This window comes from Patella vulgata, chromosome 7, assembly GCF_932274485.2.
Source record: "Patella vulgata chromosome 7, xgPatVulg1.2, whole genome shotgun sequence".
Taxonomy (NCBI): Eukaryota; Metazoa; Mollusca; class Gastropoda; family Patellidae; genus Patella; species Patella vulgata.
Genome location: NC_065885.2, coordinates 23,269,080 through 23,290,973, shown reverse-complemented (window position 1 = coordinate 23,290,973; position 21,894 = coordinate 23,269,080). Strand labels below are relative to the sequence as shown.

Genomic DNA, 21,894 nt, shown 5'->3' with positions numbered 1-21,894 from the left:
AATAATCACTCAAATGATGATCAGAGACTTCAAGGATTGATTGCACTGGAATTAACTTTCTGGATTGCTACTTAACTTGCACAATTCTATAATATCTTTTCTTTATTTGCTAATTTGCTTTGTGCATAGCTCAATATTTATATTTCAGGTTTGTTAATAAGCCTCTTGTCTAATGTATCAAGTTTCTAAATGATGTAATCATAAACTGGTCAGAATTCTAATTACTCAATTATAAGTGTCACGCTAACTCAGTATAAACAATGACTTTCCTTATTACTGATTGGCAGAATTCCCACAAGGACAAATCAGGTGGTGATACAAATAGCAAATCTATAAGTATTTACATTAATCTTGAAAAATAGATAATTTTGTCATTAACAGATAAAATGGTTTGATTGATTTAACAAACTAATGATAATAACTGTGTTTTATGAAGTATAGTCTTAAATGTATTATCTGTTGGTCCACCTTATTCAAACTTGATAACCCACAAAAAATTTAAAAGAAGAAAAAGATATTCAATAGCTCAATACTATATCAGATATTTTATATGGCCCAATTTAGTGTGGATCTTCGTCTATCCCAGTAGCCGCAATGGCTCAGTGAGTAAGACGGCTCATTAACCTGGAGGTCCCATGTTCAATCCCAATGTTGGCCATGAAAGTTCATCAGGATTTTCCAGCGTGGTTCCCCCTTGTCAGTGATGCAGAACAGTGGGCCTAGCAAGGGATAACATATAGTCGTTCGGATGGGACGAAAAACCGGGGTCCTGTGTACACATTGGCATGCATGTAATAAAACCTTTGGAATTCAATATAAAAGTAGGCCGTAACACTGCTGTTCTGGCAAAATTTCCCTCGTAGCAAACTGTATGGCGTTTGCCCATCTTCATTAGTCCAGATGGAGCAGTACAGTAGGACGTTAAATCACATTTCATTTCAATTCTCCATCCATCCCCACTTATTAGTGAACTGGAGTCTTCATTTCATGCATTTGTAATGAGTTTGAATTTGAATAGATTTATTCTGAGTTATTGACCATAGCCAGATAATAGCAATAGATTCTACATTCTTAATGCAATTTCAGTGGAACTTGGTATTTTGTTTCATATCCATTAGGTCTCTAGGAGTTATTGACCTATTGTAAAATGTACTCTAAAAAGCAGTTTTTAAAAAGTTTGCTGTATCCCGATATATCTCTTTTTAACACACCTATAAACAGTATTAATCTATCATATTAAAACACAGGCTCATGATTTATACTAGATGGAATATAGGATTGACGATTTTATTGAAAATGTCTTGATTTTAAGTTGTTTAATGGTCAAGAGGAAGACATTGCGTTTAAATATCTTACACAGGATGTATGATGTGTGCATCCTGTTTAAGATATTGTAATAGTATCTCTATACTTATTCAAATAATAATGTCTGTTCTAAAATTGTATTCTGAAATATAATACATGTTGTTATTTACTTTCTAAATTGTTTGTTAGAAAAGATGATTTAAATTAGAAATTGAAAACCAGATGCAAAGAATATTATCGTGATGTTTGTCTGTGAAGATCATATCATCTAATCATCAATCATTTGAATTTGAAATTGAAACAAGCATTGAAACTAATATCTATATAACATTTCAGATAATATTTAAAATGCGGCATATATTGCTGTCACCTTATTTCTTTTTAGAATTGATATGGGTTGTGTATAGTAAGTGCAGGGGGACTGCACCACACACAAACTAATATACAAGATAAATCTACGAACAAGACACAATATACAGTCATCACAAATAACAAACGTACACATCAGATTAAGTGAATGGATCCGGGGAATAAAGGAATATTTCCCAGATGTTGTATAATACTAATACTAGTGTGGTGTCATGATCGGCTATGTGCTACATGAAATATAAATGTAGAAATGAAGACGCCTGTTGATTTTCAATGATTTTTGATGACTTCCAGAGTTATTTCCCTTTGTTGCCAAATCCTATTGTCACTGTAAAGGATTGAATTATGATCTGATCTTTCTCAAATTTATATCAGTTGTCTATCCTATTGATTTTCAATAAACAAATTGGCGGCTTTAATTATAATGTGATCTCTTTAGAATTTGTATGTGTTGCTTAGCTCATACTGCGCTGGACCCTGTTTCTCGAAATCTTAACTAAAGATAAAATCCAAATTTTAGCAGATACTTCAATTTTGATTGGCTAAGCACTAAAATCAATCTAATATTATCCAATCAAATTACTAAAATTTGGATTTTATCTTAGTTAAAATTTCGTGAAACAGGCCCCAGATGACTTTTATCTTCCGTGCATGTTTTCTCTTTATCCAGTCTTCTCAAAGTCTTAGGAGAGTTTCCTCAATTCAGAATCAATTATATAGTTCACTGTTTACTTTTAATGATGTCTTTTGAATGTGATATAGAAAAAAGGTCTGAGTGAAAATTTAAAAACTTATTATGAGAAAAATGAAACAAAAATTTTTGGCTCATTCACATTTTTTTTACTTTTAGCTTAGTACAGATCGAGTACTTAATATTGTTTTTAAAACTTGCTTTTTTGGAATTTTTAACAGTAGTTTTAGATGTAGCATGGACTATGTTCATTGGTATTGAAAATATGTTACTTATTAATAACAAAAATTCATGAAAGCACCATGTATTATATTTTGTCTACTATGTGAACTGTTTAGAGAATATGTTATATACCACAGTTTCTACAAGGTTTCAGTCAATTATCATTGGTATATAGTAGCCCAGGAGATAGGAGAGAAAAAATTGGTGGTAATATTCTTGAAAATGCTTAAGTGGATGAGAATATTGTAAAATCAGAAAAAGCTATATCCTGTTAACTGCTTTATTTTTAGCCAAACATAATTGAATATGAAGGACCTACTTAATGCGGCAAAGTCAATTATATGATAAGATGTTTTTATATTGTATGCTTAATTCAGTTCTTAATTCTAGTGAAAACAAGTTTTAACATTGTTCTACTGAAAACGCCTTTCAGTTTCAGTACTGATTACCTTTGAAAAGTCCTTGAATTGAAATGAACCACTTCTATGAAAAGCTTTTAAATTTCACTCATGTTGAAGTTTCTTGTTTCTTCAACAAAACTGTAGGGCATTTTCAGTGTCCTTGCTCAAAATTTTCATGACTTTTTTCTCAGAAAGTGTGTATTTGTCATTGAAAATTGTTTATTGACATTGAAAGATCTTATATAGAATGACCTGGAAATTCTGTACAGTTTTTTAAAGTTTGCCGGTATCAACATCCAACTGACAGTTTAATTACTGATTGGTTGATGGGCATATAGTGTGCTAGCATTTATACCTCTGCAATACATATAACCATTGTATATATTGAACATTAACATGGGTTGCTGAATACTTTTAGGTTAAATGGTTAAAAATTAAGAATTAGAAAAACTTGACTAAAAAGGTTTACTGAGCCTCTTTAATAGAGGTGACAACTATACACAATCACATAAACATGTTGATATTAAAACTAGACATAAATCACCTGACACAAACTTTGGAAATGAAATGAAATGAAATAGGGTTTAACGTCCTACTGTTCTGCTCCGACTGGGCTAATAAAGACGGGCGCAACGCCATACAGTGTGCTATGAGTGAAATTTTGCTACAGCATTCCAACTGCCAAGGGACCTTTTACATGCATACTAATATGTGCACGGGATCTCGGTCAGGCCCTCCATCCTGCATCAGTGACAAGAGAAAACCATGCATGAATATCCCGAGGAACTTTCACGGCCAACACCGGGATCAAATTCCTGACCTCCTGAGTCAGCATCTTACCCAATTGGCCACCGTGGCTCAGCTCATTTTGGAACTAATATATGGTACAATTTCATTTCAAAGTGCATTCAACCACCTAACCCTCCTCTCCTATATCACTCACCTAGCATTTGTTCATGAGTACTGTTTGATAATAACCTGCATATTCTAGGTTGTACTTGCTGGGAAGTACCCTGTATGCACATTATTCAGACATAAGTGATTGCTAGTCAAGGATGTCGTCATTGTCAGGAGATGCTAATTATATTCCCCAAAATACTCATTTATATGAAGTGATCATTGTGGACTCCGGAAATTCCTGAACTATCCCAACCGGCCTACAATTATATAATTAGCCTCTCCCAAGGATGTCACCTCCAAATGTACTTGACAACGGGCAGTGGTATTTATTTCAAACCATATCCCAGTGCTTCAGATAGTTGCTTGGAACTATGACAAAGAGTTCTATGAGAAATACCGGATTATCTTATTTCTCCTATAATGTTTTTCCATATATAATGAGTTTAATTAAGTGTGGATGAGTTTTGAGAGATATTGGTGTTTAATATGTCTGTGTATATATTTTCAGAATGTGATTGTTTGTATGGTATCTGTAATGATGGTATTAAAGGAAATGGTATTTGCAAGACAAACTCGTGTTTTGCAGGATATAGAGGAATAAACTGTGACAGGAAATTAATGAAGTGTGGTGAAGAACAGCAATACTGTCATGTTCATTCAAATTGTTACAAACAAGATGGTCATTATGAGTAAGAATTTGTTTTTTCATTTCAGTGATTCTGATGGCACAAACGCATTTATTATTTAACTGTTGATTGATTTAGAATAAATATGTCACTGATCATTAACAAATCTCCAATGGCCCTTTCGGTTGAATAGAGGTCCATATTGTGTGACTGCTGTGAAATTAAATTATCAAAATAAAGATACATCAAGCCGGATCATTCACATAACTCTCTTAAAAGTAAAAGATATGTAACAGGATGTAACAGTTGAAAAAATTTTGAATCGGTTACTTGGTAATTAAAAACCCAACGGCAAATTTTAAACCAATCTACACACATTTAATTAAAAAAGATTTAAGATTTGAAATAAATAGCCATAACCACTGGAACAAATCTTGGATGCATTCTATTTTGGCACATATAAGGCCATAGCTTCCTGGATTATTGCCTCTGTTCTTGATGGTTTTATTTCAAGCATTGACGTCGAGCATTGGGGTCATGAGAGGTTCAACCCTATCGATATTCAGCGTTCTGTGACCTTCCGTTATGGATTTAGCCTCCTTGTGAATACTATAGAGGCCACAATTTTTGATAGATTTTTTTCAAATTCAGTGTGAAACATAAGGATAATGAGTATCTTGTGGCAAAGACTTGTATGTGTTTGAGAGAATTGATTGTGTAAATATCATTCTCGCATGTTAATGTCATGATCTGGTGTTGTTACATTCAGAATTACAAGATTAATGTGTATCTCTCAACCAAGATTACTGTCTTCATAATTAGCCAAGTCAGAGCAGAACAGTTTGACATTAAAACCCATTTCATTTGATTTTAACCAATATTTACAATTATCCCATTATAAATGTGTATTTGTGAACAATCTGGCTTTGTTGTGGGTTTGAATAAGTAGTAAGAAACTTAAACCACTAGTTAAGCCTCAAGTGAAATCATAATAGTACCCTAGAAAATAAAATACACTTTTGATATCTGCGTGAAGAAATATCATTTAAAGGTTGACTTAAAGCAGCATTTGAATGTGGTTGACGATAATTCCAATCTGATTAAAACACTAGGATCTGGAAGTGTTGTTAGGTCTTCCATGTTCTGGTTGAAGCAACGGATTAGTTAATGAAACTGTCTGTTACGGTGAGTTCTTGGCACAGGGTTCCCGCGATCCTTGAAAATCCTTGAATATCCTTAAATTTAAAATTTCATTTTCAAGGTCTTTAATATCCTTGAATTTCGCGGAAATAGGAAAATATCCTTGAATTTCAGTTGAGATCCTTAATTTTGTTTCAAATGTCTTCAATTCCTTTTAAATATGAGATTATAATGATAGTTGGTAATGTTTTGGTTATTTTTAAGATGAAAAATTGTAACTTTAGGCTAAAAAATGTCCTTGAAAATCCTTGAATTTGATGTATATTTATCCTTGAATATCCTTGAAAAAATGTTTGACGAAGCCGCGGGAACCCTGTGGCATACTGTGCACAGAATTGTGGCTATTCCACTAGAAACGTCAACGCTGATTGGTTAATCAAAAGCTACTCGTACGGCTATCGACGCAACCTTCCACTACAACCGGTCAGGTCTTCATGTAGTAGAGCTGCCATCGAAAGTATAAATAAAACAAAATCAAATATAGATCTGTATTTTAATCAGATTGTGATACTTCAAGATGATTCTCTAAAATTTGAGTTTGGAGGCGCAATGGCTCAGTGAGTAGGACAATGTCTCGCTCCCAGTGTTGGCCAAGAAAGTTCATCAGTATTATCCAGCATTGTTCCCCCTTGTCGGTGTAGATTGAAGAACCTGGCATTGCACATAAAGAACCTATGACAGTTGGAATTCGGACAAAATTTCCCTCTTGGCAGACTGCATGGTGTATGTCTGTCTTCATTAGCCCAGTCAGAGCAGGAAAGTAGGATGTTAAACCCTATTTCATTTCATTTATTTTTGAGCAGAAAAGCCAACAGCTTTCCCAGTGTTGGCCAAGAAAGTTCATCAGTATTATCCAGCATTGTTCCCCCTTGTCGGTGTAGAATGAAGAACCTGGCATTGCACATAAAGAACCTATGACAGTTGGAATTCGGACAAAATTTCCCTCTTGGCAGACTGCATGGTGTATGCCTGTCTTCATTAGCCCAGTCAGAGCAGGAAAGTAGGATGTTAAACCCTATTTCATTTCATTTATTTTTGAGCAGAAAAGCCAACAGCTTTCACAAGAAATCTAAATAAATGTTTACATGGGTTATTCGGCCTCCCCTAGAAAAACATGGAGTATTTAGTTTCAGTATGTGGTCACAGAGACAAAAATTATTTAGTATGTGGTCATGGAGTATTCAGTATGTGGTCATGGAGTATTTAGTATATGTGTTCGCACAGTACCGTTACCGTATATTGATTACTATATTTGAATTGTTTTAGTTGTGTATGTAAAAATGGATACCAAGACATTTATGGAGAATGCCAAGAAATAGATCCATGTAGTAAAGCAGATCGTGGAGGTTGTCACTTACAGGTATGTAATCCCCCAGTAGAATCATATTTAGACTTTAGTTCTATTTCTAAAAGCTCCCTTATGTACTCGTAAATTAAACAATTGACTACATCTATCCATTGAACTTGTAACACTGGGTTTAGGGAATGTAGCTCATCGACAGATGTTCTCTAAGTAACAGAAATGGATATAGATTCTTGGAATGGATCTTCAGCACTTTATTTCAGGAACAAATAACAGCAACAATTACATAACTTATAATTTCTTATGAATTGTACCTCCAACTAGTATAAAGGTTCCCTAAGCTGGCCGTTCCCACTAATAATTTATCTAATGTCTTTTTATCTAAATTAGTTACTGGGTCATTCCATGTCAAGTGGAACAATTTTCAAAAATTTGGGAAATCGACCCTGTCGAAAAATTCTGGGAAAAATATATGTTATTGTACATTCAAAAACTAGAAACTGCAGCTTAAAAATTGACTGAGATAAGGGCATTGAGTTTCACGAGTTACCAATAAGTTTCAGATATCTTAATGTTACTTTTCTAGTGAAGATATATACAGCTCAAAGAACCATTCTTTTCCCATTCCATCTCAACAAGTGACAGATTTTTAGGTGCTCATCTACCGGGTTCATTTGGCTCGAAAATACAATAATTGACATAGATTGACCCAAAACACAGATTATGAAAAAATATCGAGATGGCATGGGACAAGAATGGCTTTAACATATGTTGGAGATATTAGTACAAACTATAATTACACCAAGTTTCAGAATTTTCGGTGCTCATCTACCGGGTTCTATCGACTCGAAAATATGAGGCAATTTTTGAAAATTTGTGCCTGAAACCATATTCAACACCAATTTTCTGGGAATCTAGTGAAGACTGATGCATTTTCATATGTTTCTTATGTAGTACTACTGGTAATCTCTGGATAGGCCACAATTTGGGTTTATATTTATTATTTTGTATCTCCTGGAGCTATACAAAATCCAGAAAATATACAATTACACCAAGTAGCATGCGAACCCTACCACGCACCTGTAATCCGATTACAAAAAGTTCTTTAAGAATACTAACTTTGAGCTGTATATCTTCACTTGAAAGGTAAAAATAAGATATCTGAAACTCAAGTAAATTATTGATACATATTTTGCTTCGAAAACTTATCGGAAACTCAAGCTACAGACCACAAATTTTGCAGAGTTTCTAGTTTTTACATGTACAATAACATATTTTTTTTTTTCATATTTTTTCGAGGGGGTCGATTTCCCACCCCTGGCCCACTTGACATGGAATGAAACTACTATGAATGTGTTGACATAATTATTGGAATAAGTCTTGAGACATTTAAAACAATAGTTAAAGGATCTTATAGACAGATCAACCACTTACTTGTCAGCCTGTCATAATTTAAATTGACAGGTTAATTGCTGTCTGTCTCTAATGGCTAACCAAGCATTAATGAATATAGATTTGAATTTAAAAACAATTAAAAAATAATAAAGTAACATATATGAGCTAGATATTGGTCATTTTTGCTTGAAATTTTTATACTCTTCGTTCGGTGAAATTACTTTTGAACTGTAATCCTAAATCATTGAACAGAATCTTTCTGTATGTCTTCGATCTTTTTCTCTTTTATTGATTGTAGTTTTAAATGTAGCTTTGAGCTTCAAGTGTCTCATTTTAAAACTATTTTCGGAGACATAATATCTATAATGACCTATTTACACAGATAAGGTTTAGAATATGTCTTTGCTACTGTCAGAGTTTAAAGGAACTCGGGGCAATAGAACCATTTTTAAGATGAAATCTGTTCATATTTAAAGAAATGGAAGCTTATTGACCCTGTTTCATGAAATTGACGTTTCTAGTAACCCAATTCCATCTTCTGTTAACCTAACTAAAAAAGGCCAACATTCAAAATTTGGAAAGAGAATCTCCAGATTGACCAGAATACAACAGATTATGGCCAAATACTCTGCTATTGCTACAAGTTCATTTAATATTCTGAAATATGATAGATGTTTTCTTTCTGTTATGATTCTGGAATCGGGAAGAATTAATTTTTGGTTAAAACAAATTCAGTTGTCACCCAGTAGCTAAAAGCATATAGAGAGCACATCTCTCTCTTCATGGAGGTTTGATGCTTTTCGTAGTATTCAATACTTTTAATGTAGTTAAAGGTTGACTATAGCCTGAGGCAATTAATTTGCTTTGCATAAATGAGTCAAATTTACCCTTCGCCGTCCGGTAGTTAGATTATATTTGGTTAACTATTGATATTTTGAACTTTTTCTTGCATAGGCAACTTGTACTAAAGTGGGACCAGATATGCCTAAATGTGATTGTAATAAAGGATGGATTGGTGATGGTTTTTATTGTTATCCTGCTACTCCATGTTCTCAGCATCAAGATTGTCATCCAGACGCTGAATGTAGTGACTTAGAACCAGGAAGTGTAAGCTTTACTTTAGATGACATTTAGAAAGAATATTTTAATTTCTGGGCTTCAAATTAATATTACTATTCAAGAGCTAAATCTGCCTATAACAGGTCTTTTTTCTAACTTCAAATATCATATAAATTATTATTTAGACATTTATTCACATAGCAAGCCCATTCTACTCATTACTGTGCTCAAAATAAAGTAATTTGACAGAAATTTTCTATATATCCATTTCTTATCTGTTTTTGAACTATTATATATAGCAAGAACAGCCATCTCTTTCTTTATCTAAATCTTATATAATGCTTCTTTAAATTGTTAATGCCTCTAACTATGGAAACAAATACAGACAGAAATGTTTTTTTCTTATTTGGAAATGAGGATTCAATTTGATTATTGCAATAATTTTAAAAGAATAAAAATCAAAACGAATACTATTTTAGTCTTTATAATTGAAGGCTAATGCTATTAAAACATAGAAATTCTATAAAAACAATAATATCTTTAGGATTTAGAACTTCGAGAGTCTTCATAAAAATTTACAGGATTATTTTTCTTCTATTTTAAACCTTGTACTAAATGTTACTAATTAGGATTTTTTTAGTTCTTTTTTTTAAAAAACATTCTGCTATGTCAGATCTTTATTTTGTTTCGTTTTTTATACGCTCACATTTTCATATGGACGTATGTTGTCGCCGCCCCTGTTTGTCGGTCCACAATTTGTTTGTGGACACTACAAAGGTCACAATTTTTATCTGATTTTGACAAAACTTGAAATATACGTTTATATACCAATGGTCTAGGTTCGTTTTGATATTGCCATGTATCGAACCGTAACTTCATAGATTATGGCCCCTGATTGTACGAAAAATCATGTTTAGAGGTCACAATTTTATCTGATTTTGATAAAACTTAAAATGTAAGTCTATTACCCAAAGAACTTGGTTCCTGTAGATATTCGTGTATATAGGACTGTAACTTCTTGGATTATGTCCCCTGAATGTTCGAAAAATCAGGGTTTTTTTTAGCTTGTGGACCCTCTAGAGGGCATATCTTACCTGGCAACCGCTGGTTTATACTATCGATGGCCTTCACTACATGATGGTCTGACCGGTTGTAGTGGGAGGTTGCGTCAATGGTCATACGTGCTGCTTTTGACCCTATGACGTCAGACATTTAATTAATCAATCAGCGTTACATTAGCTAACCCCTCACATCAACCAGAATGTGGGTTCTATAACAACTCTTCCAGATACTAGTGTGGTAAAAGACAACTATAACAAAATTTTGAACTATAACAAACAAAACGAAATAGGATCAATGCTTTAATCAGATTGGTTTGTAACTTGTATCCTCATTTCATTTATTAAGTGTGGGTATTGAGTAAAGTGTTTTTTAGTTATTCGAATAGGATGGAAACCAAAGTCCACTCATGTTCATGTTTGCGTTTATATACCAGTTGGATTCAATGAAGTAGGCTATAGATGGAAGTGCTATTGTTGGCAAACTTCTCCTCCCTAACATTCCATATCCGATATTAGGAAAAAATCTCAATTTTGTTTCAATTTGACTGTTGTATATTGTGTTGGCAAGACGTTAAACTCCATTTCTTCATTTAAAGGGAGCCTCAGTGACTAAGTGGGTAAAAAATTGGCTTGCTAGCCTGGAGGCCGCTGGTTCGATCCAGGTGTTGGCCGAGAAAGTTAATGGGGATTTTCCGCCGTGGTTTCACCTTGTCAGTGTAGGACAGAGGACCTGACAAGGACAGCTGTCCAGTCATTTGGATGGGAAGAAAAACCAAGGTCCTGTGTACAGATTGGCGTGCATGTTAAAGATCGCTTGGCAGTTGGAATTCGATATAAGAGTAGACAAAATTTCCCACATAGCACACTGTATAGCACATGCCTGCCTTCATTAGCCCAGTCGGAGCAGAACGTTAAACCCTATTTCATTTCTTTTCATATTCATTACAAAATTAGCAGATTCTACTATCTAGTACCATATTCATATATATTATATTATAGACAGAAATTAACAGCAGCATTCTGGTTCTTAATACATGTTCCTAAATTGATAATATTCAAAGAATAATAGAAGAAGACAAATTGTTGTAATTTTATTTTGTCTCTGAGTGGTATTGAAAAGGGGTTTTTTAATTACAGTTTAACTGCATATGTAAAATTGGTTTCCATGGTAATGGTACAGTATGTGAAGTTTCCAATGTCTGTCAAGTAAATAATGGTGGTTGCCATGAAAAGGTAAGTTGAAGTTGGGTGTATTAATGATCCTGGGTTGAATAATTCTGTACATATAATTATAAACACACATCTTAATACTGTTGTATTTTAGTCACCCGGTCTGTTAATTCAAGACTGATTATGGGAGCATTATAAAATTTTGGTAGGTTGTTTAGTTTATTGAAAGGAAGACACCTTACTTCCAGAGTTAATCCCCTTGTTAACACTGCAGAGATGACAATTTAAATTAGGGTTTGTTCAGCTAATAAAAAAAAGACAGCTATTTATATATTTATTTATATGTTTTTCCAATTTTATGTGAGTTCATAATTTCCCCATTCCAAATTCTGAAAGTGTGCAACCATAAATGCAGAATGGTTGCAAAATTCACAACATAAAATCAAAATTTTCGGATCAATAAAGTTCTAGTTAAATCCCATTCCATTCCATTTAGTACTTTTAATGTTGGTGTTGTAAGAACGTGATTCATTAGGATAAAGCAGGTGCATAGAAGAAAACGTAATGTCTATTGTCTTCTTTAATAAATGTTTAAGAGAATTATTTCATTTAACTATTAAATCACTTCAAATTTATGACCACAATGTAAAAAATTAAAAGAATATGTTTACCAGGTTGCCATGATTGTTAAATTTGATGAGATGTTTTAGCTCCCATATGGAGTTGTCGTGTTATTTTTGTGCGTTATAATCAGCCTACCCGCCTCTATCGAAAACCTTTGAGGATTATGATCAATAGATGTAAATGCTATTATCATCTATTATGTGTGGTTTTCTAATGTTTTTTTTATATGCACACATTTTCATGTAGACGTATATTGCCGTCGCCCCTGTTCATCCATTCACAATTTGTTTGTGGACACTCTACAGGTAACAATTCTTATCTGATTTTGATGAAACTTGACATAGTTTTATTTCCAAAAGATCTTGGTACCTTTCGATATTGACATGTATCGGGTCCAAACTTTATGGATTATAGGCCCTGATTGTACGAAAAATCACGTTTTAAGCCTGTGGACACTCTAGAGGTCACAAATTTTATCCAAATTAAATGAAACTTGAAATATATGTTTATAACTCAAAGATCTTGGTCCCTTTCGATATTTGCGCATATCGGACCGCAAATTCCTGGATTATGGCCCCTGATTGTATGAATAATTTTATTTTTAGCTTGTGCTCCCCCTAGAGGTCACAATTTTTATCCGATTTAAAAAAAAAACATTCAAATATTTTACCGTTACACCATAATGAAAATCAAACTGAAACTACAGGACAAAATGGCCACTCTAAGTACGTAAATAGTGTTAAAGTATGTAATATCAAGGTTGCAGGTCCGCTAGGGGTCACACTTTTTATCCGATTTTGATGAAACTCAAAACATGTGTTTATGTCCTAAAGATCTTGGTTCCTGTCAATAATCGCAGTTATCGGATCGTAAGTTCCTGGATTATGGCCTCTGATTGTACGTAAAAATCGTTATTTTAGCTTATAGACCCTCTATAGGTCACAATTTTTATCTGTTTTTACACTCGTTTTACTATATTACCATTACACCCTAATAATGGATGAGTTCGAATTTCGTGAAAATCGGACCAAAACTGCCAGAGAAAATGGCCGCCCCTCGTATGCAAATAGTGTAAAAATATGGTATATCAAGGTTGTGGACCTTCTAGAGGCCACAATTTTTATCCGATTTTGATGAAACTTTAAATTTATGTTTAAATCACAAAGATCTTGGTTCCTTTCGATAATCGTGGATATTCGAACGTAACTTCCTGGTTTATGGCCCCTGATGGTTCAAAAAATTGCATTTTTAGCTTGTAAGCCCACTAGAAGTCACAATTTGTATTCAATTTTTAAAACCGTTTGAATATATCACCGTTACACATCAGTGAAGGTTGAGTTTAAATTTCGTAAAAATCGGATCGAAATTGCCAGACAAAATTGCCGCTCTTTGATGGTTCGAAAAATCGCATTTTTAGCTTGTGAACTGGCTAGAAGTCACACTTTGTATTCAGTTTTAAAAACCGTTTGAATATATCCCCGTTTTGTAAGCAAATAGTGTAAAAATATGTAATTGCATGATTTTGGACACTCAGAAGTCACAATTTTTATCCGATTTTAATGAAACTTGAAATGTTTATAATCCAAAGATCGTGGTCCCTTTTGATATTTGCGCATATTGGACCGTAACTTCCTTGATTAAAAAAACGTTTAAATTTATCACTATTACATACACCCTGACGGTTGAGTTCGATTTTCGGGGAAATCGAAACAAAACTGCCCCAACAAAAACCATCCCTTGCAAAATGTGGGCAACCGCTGGTTATCTGATTTTTATGAAACTTAGAATATATGATCTTAGAAATTTCGCTTCCTTTTGATATTCGCCCATATTGGATTATGGCCCCTAATTGTACGAAAATCGCTTCCTTTGTTTTTAACTTGTTTTCTGTCCATCTCTATGTGGGCGTATCTTGCATGACAACTGCTTGTTTTTTCTTTCAGGCAATTTGTACATCAACTGGACATGGAACAAAGAACTGTACATGTGGCAAAAATTATGGTGGTGATGGCTATACATGTTATGCTTCTATATCTGAGGAAATCAAGATTCACCCAAATCTTACTTTACTGGCTAAATTACTAAATGTTAGTTCATATACAACATATTTAAAAATAAAAAGACCTAAGCTCAAGAAAAAAATACATGTGTTTATGGTTACTTACCCCCGCCCCAAAATAGGGTCGGTCGGAAAATCTTTTGTTTTTTTTACTTGGCTGAAATTGTCTGGTCAGCATGTTGGTCCTTGTGATTGCCACTGTTTGTTGCTTTTTAAGAATTCAGTTTTCTGAGAAAGTCAGAGTACCTAAAGCCTACTAACCTTCCTCATCAGACAATGTAAAATTACTTTTAAAAAATTCTGTAAACTGAATAAATAAAAATACTGGTAGTAAAATTTTCTGTTAAAAAATTATCTTTGGCATACAAAGTAGACATATAGTTGACAAACTCTGATTTCCAGGTTTCATAAATCATAAACTTAGTTTTTGCACTTGGGTACAAGTAAACACTCTATCGTCATTAATTGTCCCGCGCCTTTCGAAGAAAGCAGGGGACTATTAAAATGGGTTCATCTGTCTGTCCGTCTGTCTGTCCATTACACTTTGTGGGACACAATAACTCTCTTTCTAATTGAGCTATAATGTTTAAAATTGGTATAGGTGTGTATTAGGTTGATGCCTTGATGGAGTTCGAAGATGAGCATTTTCTGCTTAGGGTAAGCAGAGATAAGCAATTTGATTGGTTGATGCTTTGGGACACGATAACTTTAGTTCTAATTAAGTGAGAGTGATGAAACTTGGTGTATAGTTTCATTACATCAATACCTTGATTAAGTTCGATAATGAGCATTTTCTGCTCAGGGTAAGCAGAGCGATAAGCAATTTGATTGGCTGAGACTTTGGAACACAATAACTTTCCTTCTAATTGAGCTAGAATGTTCAGACTTAGTGTAGGTGTTTATTGGGTCAATGCCTTGATGGAGTTCGTGGATGAGCACTTTTTACTTAGGGTAAGCAGAGATAAGCAATTTGATTGATTGATGCTTTTGGACATGATAACTTTAGTTCTAATCAAGTGAGAGTGAGGACACTTGGTGTATAGCTTTATTACATCAATACTTTGACTAAGATCGATGATGAACAGTTTCTGCTCAGGGTAAGCAGAGCGATAAGCAATTTGATTGGTCAAGACTTTGGAACATAACAACTCTGCTTTTAATTGAGGTAGAATGTTTAAACTTGATGTAGATGTTCATTAGGTGAATGTCTTGACTGAGTTCAATGATTAACATTTCGAGCTAAGCAATTTCATTGGTTGATGCTTTGGGACAAGATAACTTTGATTCTATCTGATAGAGAGTGATGAAATTTAGTGTATAGTTGATAATCAGTTTGATTGCATGATACTTTTGAAAAAAATAAAAGTGCTATTAATTAATATGTGTCATCTATTTATTTTGGGATTTCGGCGAGGGACATCAGCCTCACTGTTGGCTTGTTTGTTAACACCTGTACATTGCCTTGATACACATATATGAAATAATGAATAATTTTCACAATTATGTATCAGCTGAGTTAATACATAAATGCGATTATTAATTCATTTGGAATAAGGAATAAGGTCTTCGTTATAGCTCTTCATCTTATAATTATCACATTATACCTGGATAATACCTCAATTTATTAGTATTAATTGTTAGTTATGCACCAGATAGAACACAGGTGTCAGTAGCTAATGTCAGCTTTTAAGATGCATTATGTAAGAACTAAATCTACCTATTGTAGGTCTTTACTTGGCATCAAATGTTAAATAAATTATAAATGATGTGATTATGCATATTGAATAAATGTAGAAGGACTATGTTTTATTTTAGCCAGAAATATTAACTACAGAGGTTAAATATGATGCAATAATCGATACGTAAACACCCACACATTTATCACATACTTTTTCGCCCTAGTGAGTCCCCCTTGAACTAGAGGTGCATGTTATTTAGGGGAGTAAAAATTTGTTACTTTTTCCAAATGATCAATGTCCTTTTTGAACCATGGTCTGTGACCAATTTCATATTGGTACTTTAAAGATTGTAAAGATTACTGATATGATTTTAGTAGCACATGTCCCGTCACCAACTGAGACATAGAACAAATTCTTAATGCCATTTAAAATTATCAGGAAAGTGTTAGCTTCCATACCTTTGGGGTTTTCACTTACAAGTTCAATATTTAAAGAGACATTGCTACTGTATTTATGCAGAGTAACCATTGAAATTGTGATCTGAAGCAGAACTTGAGATCATAAGCATAATACCTTTCTTCAGGAAACTGTCTTAAGAAATAATTAAGAACTCTGTATTCTTGGTTTGAGGAAGTAATGAATTGACTCTTGAGATGATTGATATCAGAGACAATTGGGTTTGTTTATTAACTGGGTGTATAAAGCTTAGACTATCAGAGATAAAGTAACAAAGATACTACCATGAATTCTACTCAACAAAATAATGTGTCCAAACTAATTCAAGTCAGGCAGTAGGTTTCAACATTGAAGATTGTTCTGAAGGGATCATTGTCTCCAGCTCACTAAGTTCAAGAGACTTTTGTCAGTTCTGAATACTTTTGGGTTTTTTTCTAATATTGTTTAATTACACAGGCATATGCAACTTACTAAATTAAAAATTCTTAAGATGATTTTGTTGAAAATATGAAACCTGCAGCTCTTTCTTTATCTTTTTATGATGCATATAAAAGGAAATAAAACACTTGAGATACAAGCAAAATAGTAGCAAGATAAGCCTTTAAGTTAGGTCTAAATAAAGTGATAAATTGGGTTGATCTAGTGTGTTATCTTGGTTAGTAATAGAACAAGCTCTAAACAATTCAATTTTTATTTCGAAAGATTAAACAAAAGTCAGCAGTTTTTTTATTTTTGGCTTACTATGTCAACAGTGGAATACATGATCTCATCACTGGCTTTATCTATGAATATAACATTTTCCTTTCCAAGAAGACAGATCATCGTTCTTCCAAACTAATCAAAATATGAAATCCAACAAAATCAAAAATTTATTTTTGGCCGAAATATATCAAAGCACATAGTCAATTTAATTTCATATTTTATTTTTAAGAATTGTACTATAAAAATGAAATTTCCTTGATTCTGTTTGGTTAACTCATGTAAACAAATACCACTTTAAACTTTGCAATGCAAGCACTGCCCAGGGGTCTTTTCTTGGCATGATGGGTTACAAAAATGTTTCACTTAAAAATTTCAGAAAATATTCTGGAATTTATCATTAGGTTGCATTGAAATCAAAAAGAAAAGTTTTGTACATATTTTAAAACTGAACATAGTAATCAATATCAATCCAGAGAAAGTTGAGTGGTCAGGTGACTCAGGCCACTGGATTCTTCACTATAATGACCCTAGTTTATAATAAGTCTCATCATGGGCTGTCTTGAATTTGTGAAACAGATGATTTATTATGAAAAATATACTTGAAATAAATGTATGAACCTTTATAATATATATATATATATACTGCAGTAGAATGCTAAATTTGTTTTATTTTAGGTTTTAGATGAAAATGATAATATACTAAATTTTGTGGAGAGCAATTATACATTTTTTGCCCCTACTGATGATGTCATGTCAAAATTACTGGGTGATGGGGAGGCTGATTATTGGAAAGATGATGAAAATGTTCTTTCTATGATTAGGTATGGTTTATGTTTATGTTTATTGATTTTTGGAAAAGAAAGGATGATCTAGTTCTGGAAGGACTGAATTAACAAGCAGGGATGTGTGATGAATTGCATGTGGAGACTGGATAATGATGACTTGTATGTTTTCATCAGCAAATGATTATGTTAGTGAATACATGGAGTAGTGATTGAATGATCTTAATTTAAGTGATTAGCTGGTTTAGTGATGGAATGATCTTGATGTAAGTGATTAACTGGGTTAGTAATGGAATGGGGTGACTTGATTCCTAAATAGTTGAGATGAAGTGAATGAATTCAATGATGAATTGATAAGAGGTTTTCAGACAGCATCTTTGACAAAGGGGAATAATCATTTAGTTTGATTGGTTTTCTGAATGTTTATTGTTGGTATATATATATATATATATGATATTTATTTTTAGGTTCCATACATTAGATAAAGAGTTTGATATTGAAAGTTTAAAACAATTAGCCAAGTTTTATGGTAGATTTGACACCTTATTTGATGGTTATTCTATCAGTATAGCTGTTAAATCACAGGTAAGTTGTGTGCTCTGTATAGCTGTTATATCACAGGTACGTTGTGTGCACTGTATAACTGTTAAATCATAGGTAAGTTGTGTGCTGTGTATGGCTGTTAAATCACAGGTAGGTTATGTCCTGTGTATAGCTTTTTAATCACAAGTTGGTTATGAATACTGTGTGTAACTGTTCACAGATAGATTGTGTGCTCTGTATGGCTGTTAAATCATGAGCATTCTGTGTGTGTGCTCTATAATTAACTGTTAAATCACAGGTAAGGTGTGTGCTCTGTATAGCTGTTTAATCACAGGTGGGTTATGTGCTTTGTATAACTGTTAAATCATAGGTAGGTTATATGCTCTGTTTTTCAACCACATGTAGGTTATTTGCTCAGTTTGTTAAATCACAGGTAGGTTGTGTGCTCTCTATAACTGTTAAATCACAGGTAGGTTGTGTGCTCTGTATATCTGTTAAATCACAGCTCAGTCGTGTGCTCTGATTAGCTGTTAAATCACAGGTCAGTCTTCACTCTGTATACCCGGTAGTTGTTAATTAAATCACAGGTAGATTGTGTGCTATGCATAGCTGTTAAATCATGGGCATGATGTGTGCTCAGTATAACTGTTAAATCATAGGTAGATAGTGTGCTTTGTATAGCTGTTTAATCACAGGTCGGTTATGTCCTCTGTATAACTGTTAAATCACAGGTAGGTTGTGTGCCCTGTATAACTGTTAAGTCACAGGTAGGTTGTGTGCTCTATATATCTGTTATATCACAGGTCAATTGTACATGTGTGCTCTGTATAGCTGTTTATGTCTAGTTTCTGTGGGGTTTTTTGATAGTTATAATCAGGTTAGCTCTTTTAAAATTTTGCTGGTTGGACATTTTTAGTTGGGTTTAATAAAGGCCAGGTCACCAAAAAGTCATCAATACACCAAAAATAAGCTTCCATTTAATACACGTGTAGTATAAGTTTAAAAGCACACTTAAATATTTTTATTTCAGCATCTGCTAATGTAGCACACAATCTAATTTAAAGATGCTCAATTCAATTTGCAATCAACCATTTGCAGCTTGCTGAGTTGCTTTTTCAACTATGTTACCAGTGATTTTTGTTCTTTCAGGGAGTATTTTTATTAACAACTCTAGGAGATGAAGCTAAGATAATACAGTCTGATATACCAGCTTTAAATGGTTATATACATATCATAGACCAGGTAAGATCTTTTTTACTATAATTAAATCATGTACTGGAATCCATTAAAGGTCTTGTCGATATATCTTAACTAATGGAAGAGGATTGATTGTAGTTATTTTTGCACCTGTTACCCCTTTGTTTGATGAGCTGTCGGACTGAATTGAATTGCCCTTGATTTAAATCTTAAAACTTACTTAAGATAATCACGCTTGTAATAAATATTGTTTCAATAGGCATTACACTCTGATACTACCTGGACAGTGCCAGATTTAGATAAAGAGATACCCAAGGCTATTCGACTTAAGTATATCAAGGTTGTGGTCCCTCTAGAGGTCACAATTTTGATCCGATTTTGATGATTATAACCCAAATGTCTTGGTTCCTTTCGATATTAGCGTATATCGGATTGTAACACCCTGAATTATGGCCCTTGATTGTAAGAAAAATCACGTTTTTGCCTTGTCGTTCCTCTAGAGGTCACAATTTTTATCCGATTTAAAAAAACGTTTGAATATATCACCATTACACCCTAATGATGGTTGAGTTTGAATTTTGTGAAAAACGGATCAAAACTGCCAGACAAAATGGCCGCCCCTCGTACTTTTCTGTTATTGGAGAAGTTGATGCATTGATATGTATACACATATTGTAGGTTCTGGAGCCATTTTTACCAGATGCTGATCAGCCAGATCTAGAAGAATTTTTCAGTACAAAACCAGAATATTCATTCTTTGGTCAACAGTTGGATGTAAGTTAAAAGTTTCTAACCAGATTAATGCCTGTGTCTGTTCTGCAATAGTTTCTTGTGATTCATTGAGTAAGGTGCTGGCTTGCTAACCAGGAGTACCGAGGCTCGTTACTGGTATTGGCTGAGAAAATTCCCCAGAATTTTTAGGGTGGTTTCCCCTTGTCAGTGGGTAGTGTGTAGGCCGGTAGGGCCTGGCAAGGAACAGTGTATAGTCATTCAGATAGGACAAAAAAGCAAGGTCCTGTGTGTATTGGTGTGCATGTGAAAGAACCCTTGACAGTTTTAGTCTTTATTAGTCCATTCGGGGCAGAGAAGTAAGACGTTAAACCCCATTTCATTTAATTTTCCAGGGTTTCATCCTTTTGTCATTCAGTTCAGATTTTGTTTTCTCTGAACATATATACTGGTCTGGTAGTTTAGAGGAACATGTCGAATTTAGTAATCTTGACTTTTGATTTTAGGCTATTGAAAAATTAAAATTACATGTATTATGGGTTAAATTGTTTGGTAGCTGAATCAATTAACCAGCACTGGGTCAGACAAATTATTCAATGGGAAAATATAGAATGTTTAAACATGTTATATTATATGGGCACTTGACAGCTAAGGTCATATTCTGTTTCAATTGTAAATCTTGTGGTTCATCAAAGCTGTAATAAGACTAGTGTTGTATGAGTATAAGAGAAGACAAATGGTTTTTACTAATTAATTCTTTTAAAGATATAGCTAGGTTACACTTTCTTCAGAATCCGCTGTGGCTCAGTGAGTGAGGCACTGGTTTACTAGCCACTATGTACAGGGTTCCATCCATGTGTTTGTCAAGAAAGTTCCAGTGTGATTTCCCCCTTTTCAATGGATGCAAGACTGAGGACCTGGCAAATTAAGTGTCTAGTTGTTTGGGTGGGGCATAAAAGAAACTTCGACAGAAGCCCAGTTGATGCAGAAAAGTAGGACATTAAACCCCATTTCATTTCATATATTTTCATCTATTTTGAATCCCACTTATGTTTATGTATTGCTTTAATTTATTTAAGCAAAAGAATCTGATAGAGTATTTAGAAGGAATGGAAGAATATACACTACTTGTACCAACAAATGAAGCTTTTCTAGAAATTAACTCAACTATTGTAAGTTTTCAGTATCTTATAACAAGATAATAATGCCATTGATTTTCTTTGAAAGAAAGCAAGGGATGATTAAAATGGGTTCGTCCATCTCTTTGTCTGTCTGTCATAGTTTTGGGAGACAATAAGTCTGCTTCTACTTAAGGTAAAATATTCAAACTTGGTGTAAATGTTCAGTATGTCACAATTTCTATGGAACAGGGAGGGATGCTACTTCGCCAATATATTTCAGACATGTCCTAAGCGATTTTC

General features: G+C 33.7%; 1 protein-coding gene across 1 annotated transcript in view; it reads left to right on the top strand.

The window, feature by feature from the left end:
• LOC126826678 (stabilin-2) overlaps positions 1-21,894 on the top strand; it is an 83,752-nt gene that overhangs the window by 38,413 nt on the left and 23,445 nt on the right. Inside the window, exons 21-30 of the mRNA XM_050555672.2 lie at positions 4,397-4,577; positions 6,981-7,074; positions 9,367-9,519; positions 11,670-11,765; positions 14,270-14,413; positions 17,898-18,043; positions 18,472-18,589; positions 19,697-19,789; positions 20,423-20,518; positions 21,553-21,645. Coding sequence (XP_050411629.1) covers positions 4,397-4,577; positions 6,981-7,074; positions 9,367-9,519; positions 11,670-11,765; positions 14,270-14,413; positions 17,898-18,043; positions 18,472-18,589; positions 19,697-19,789; positions 20,423-20,518; positions 21,553-21,645 — 1,214 coding nt within the window. The remainder of the gene's footprint in view (positions 1-4,396; positions 4,578-6,980; positions 7,075-9,366; positions 9,520-11,669; positions 11,766-14,269; positions 14,414-17,897; positions 18,044-18,471; positions 18,590-19,696; positions 19,790-20,422; positions 20,519-21,552; positions 21,646-21,894) is intronic.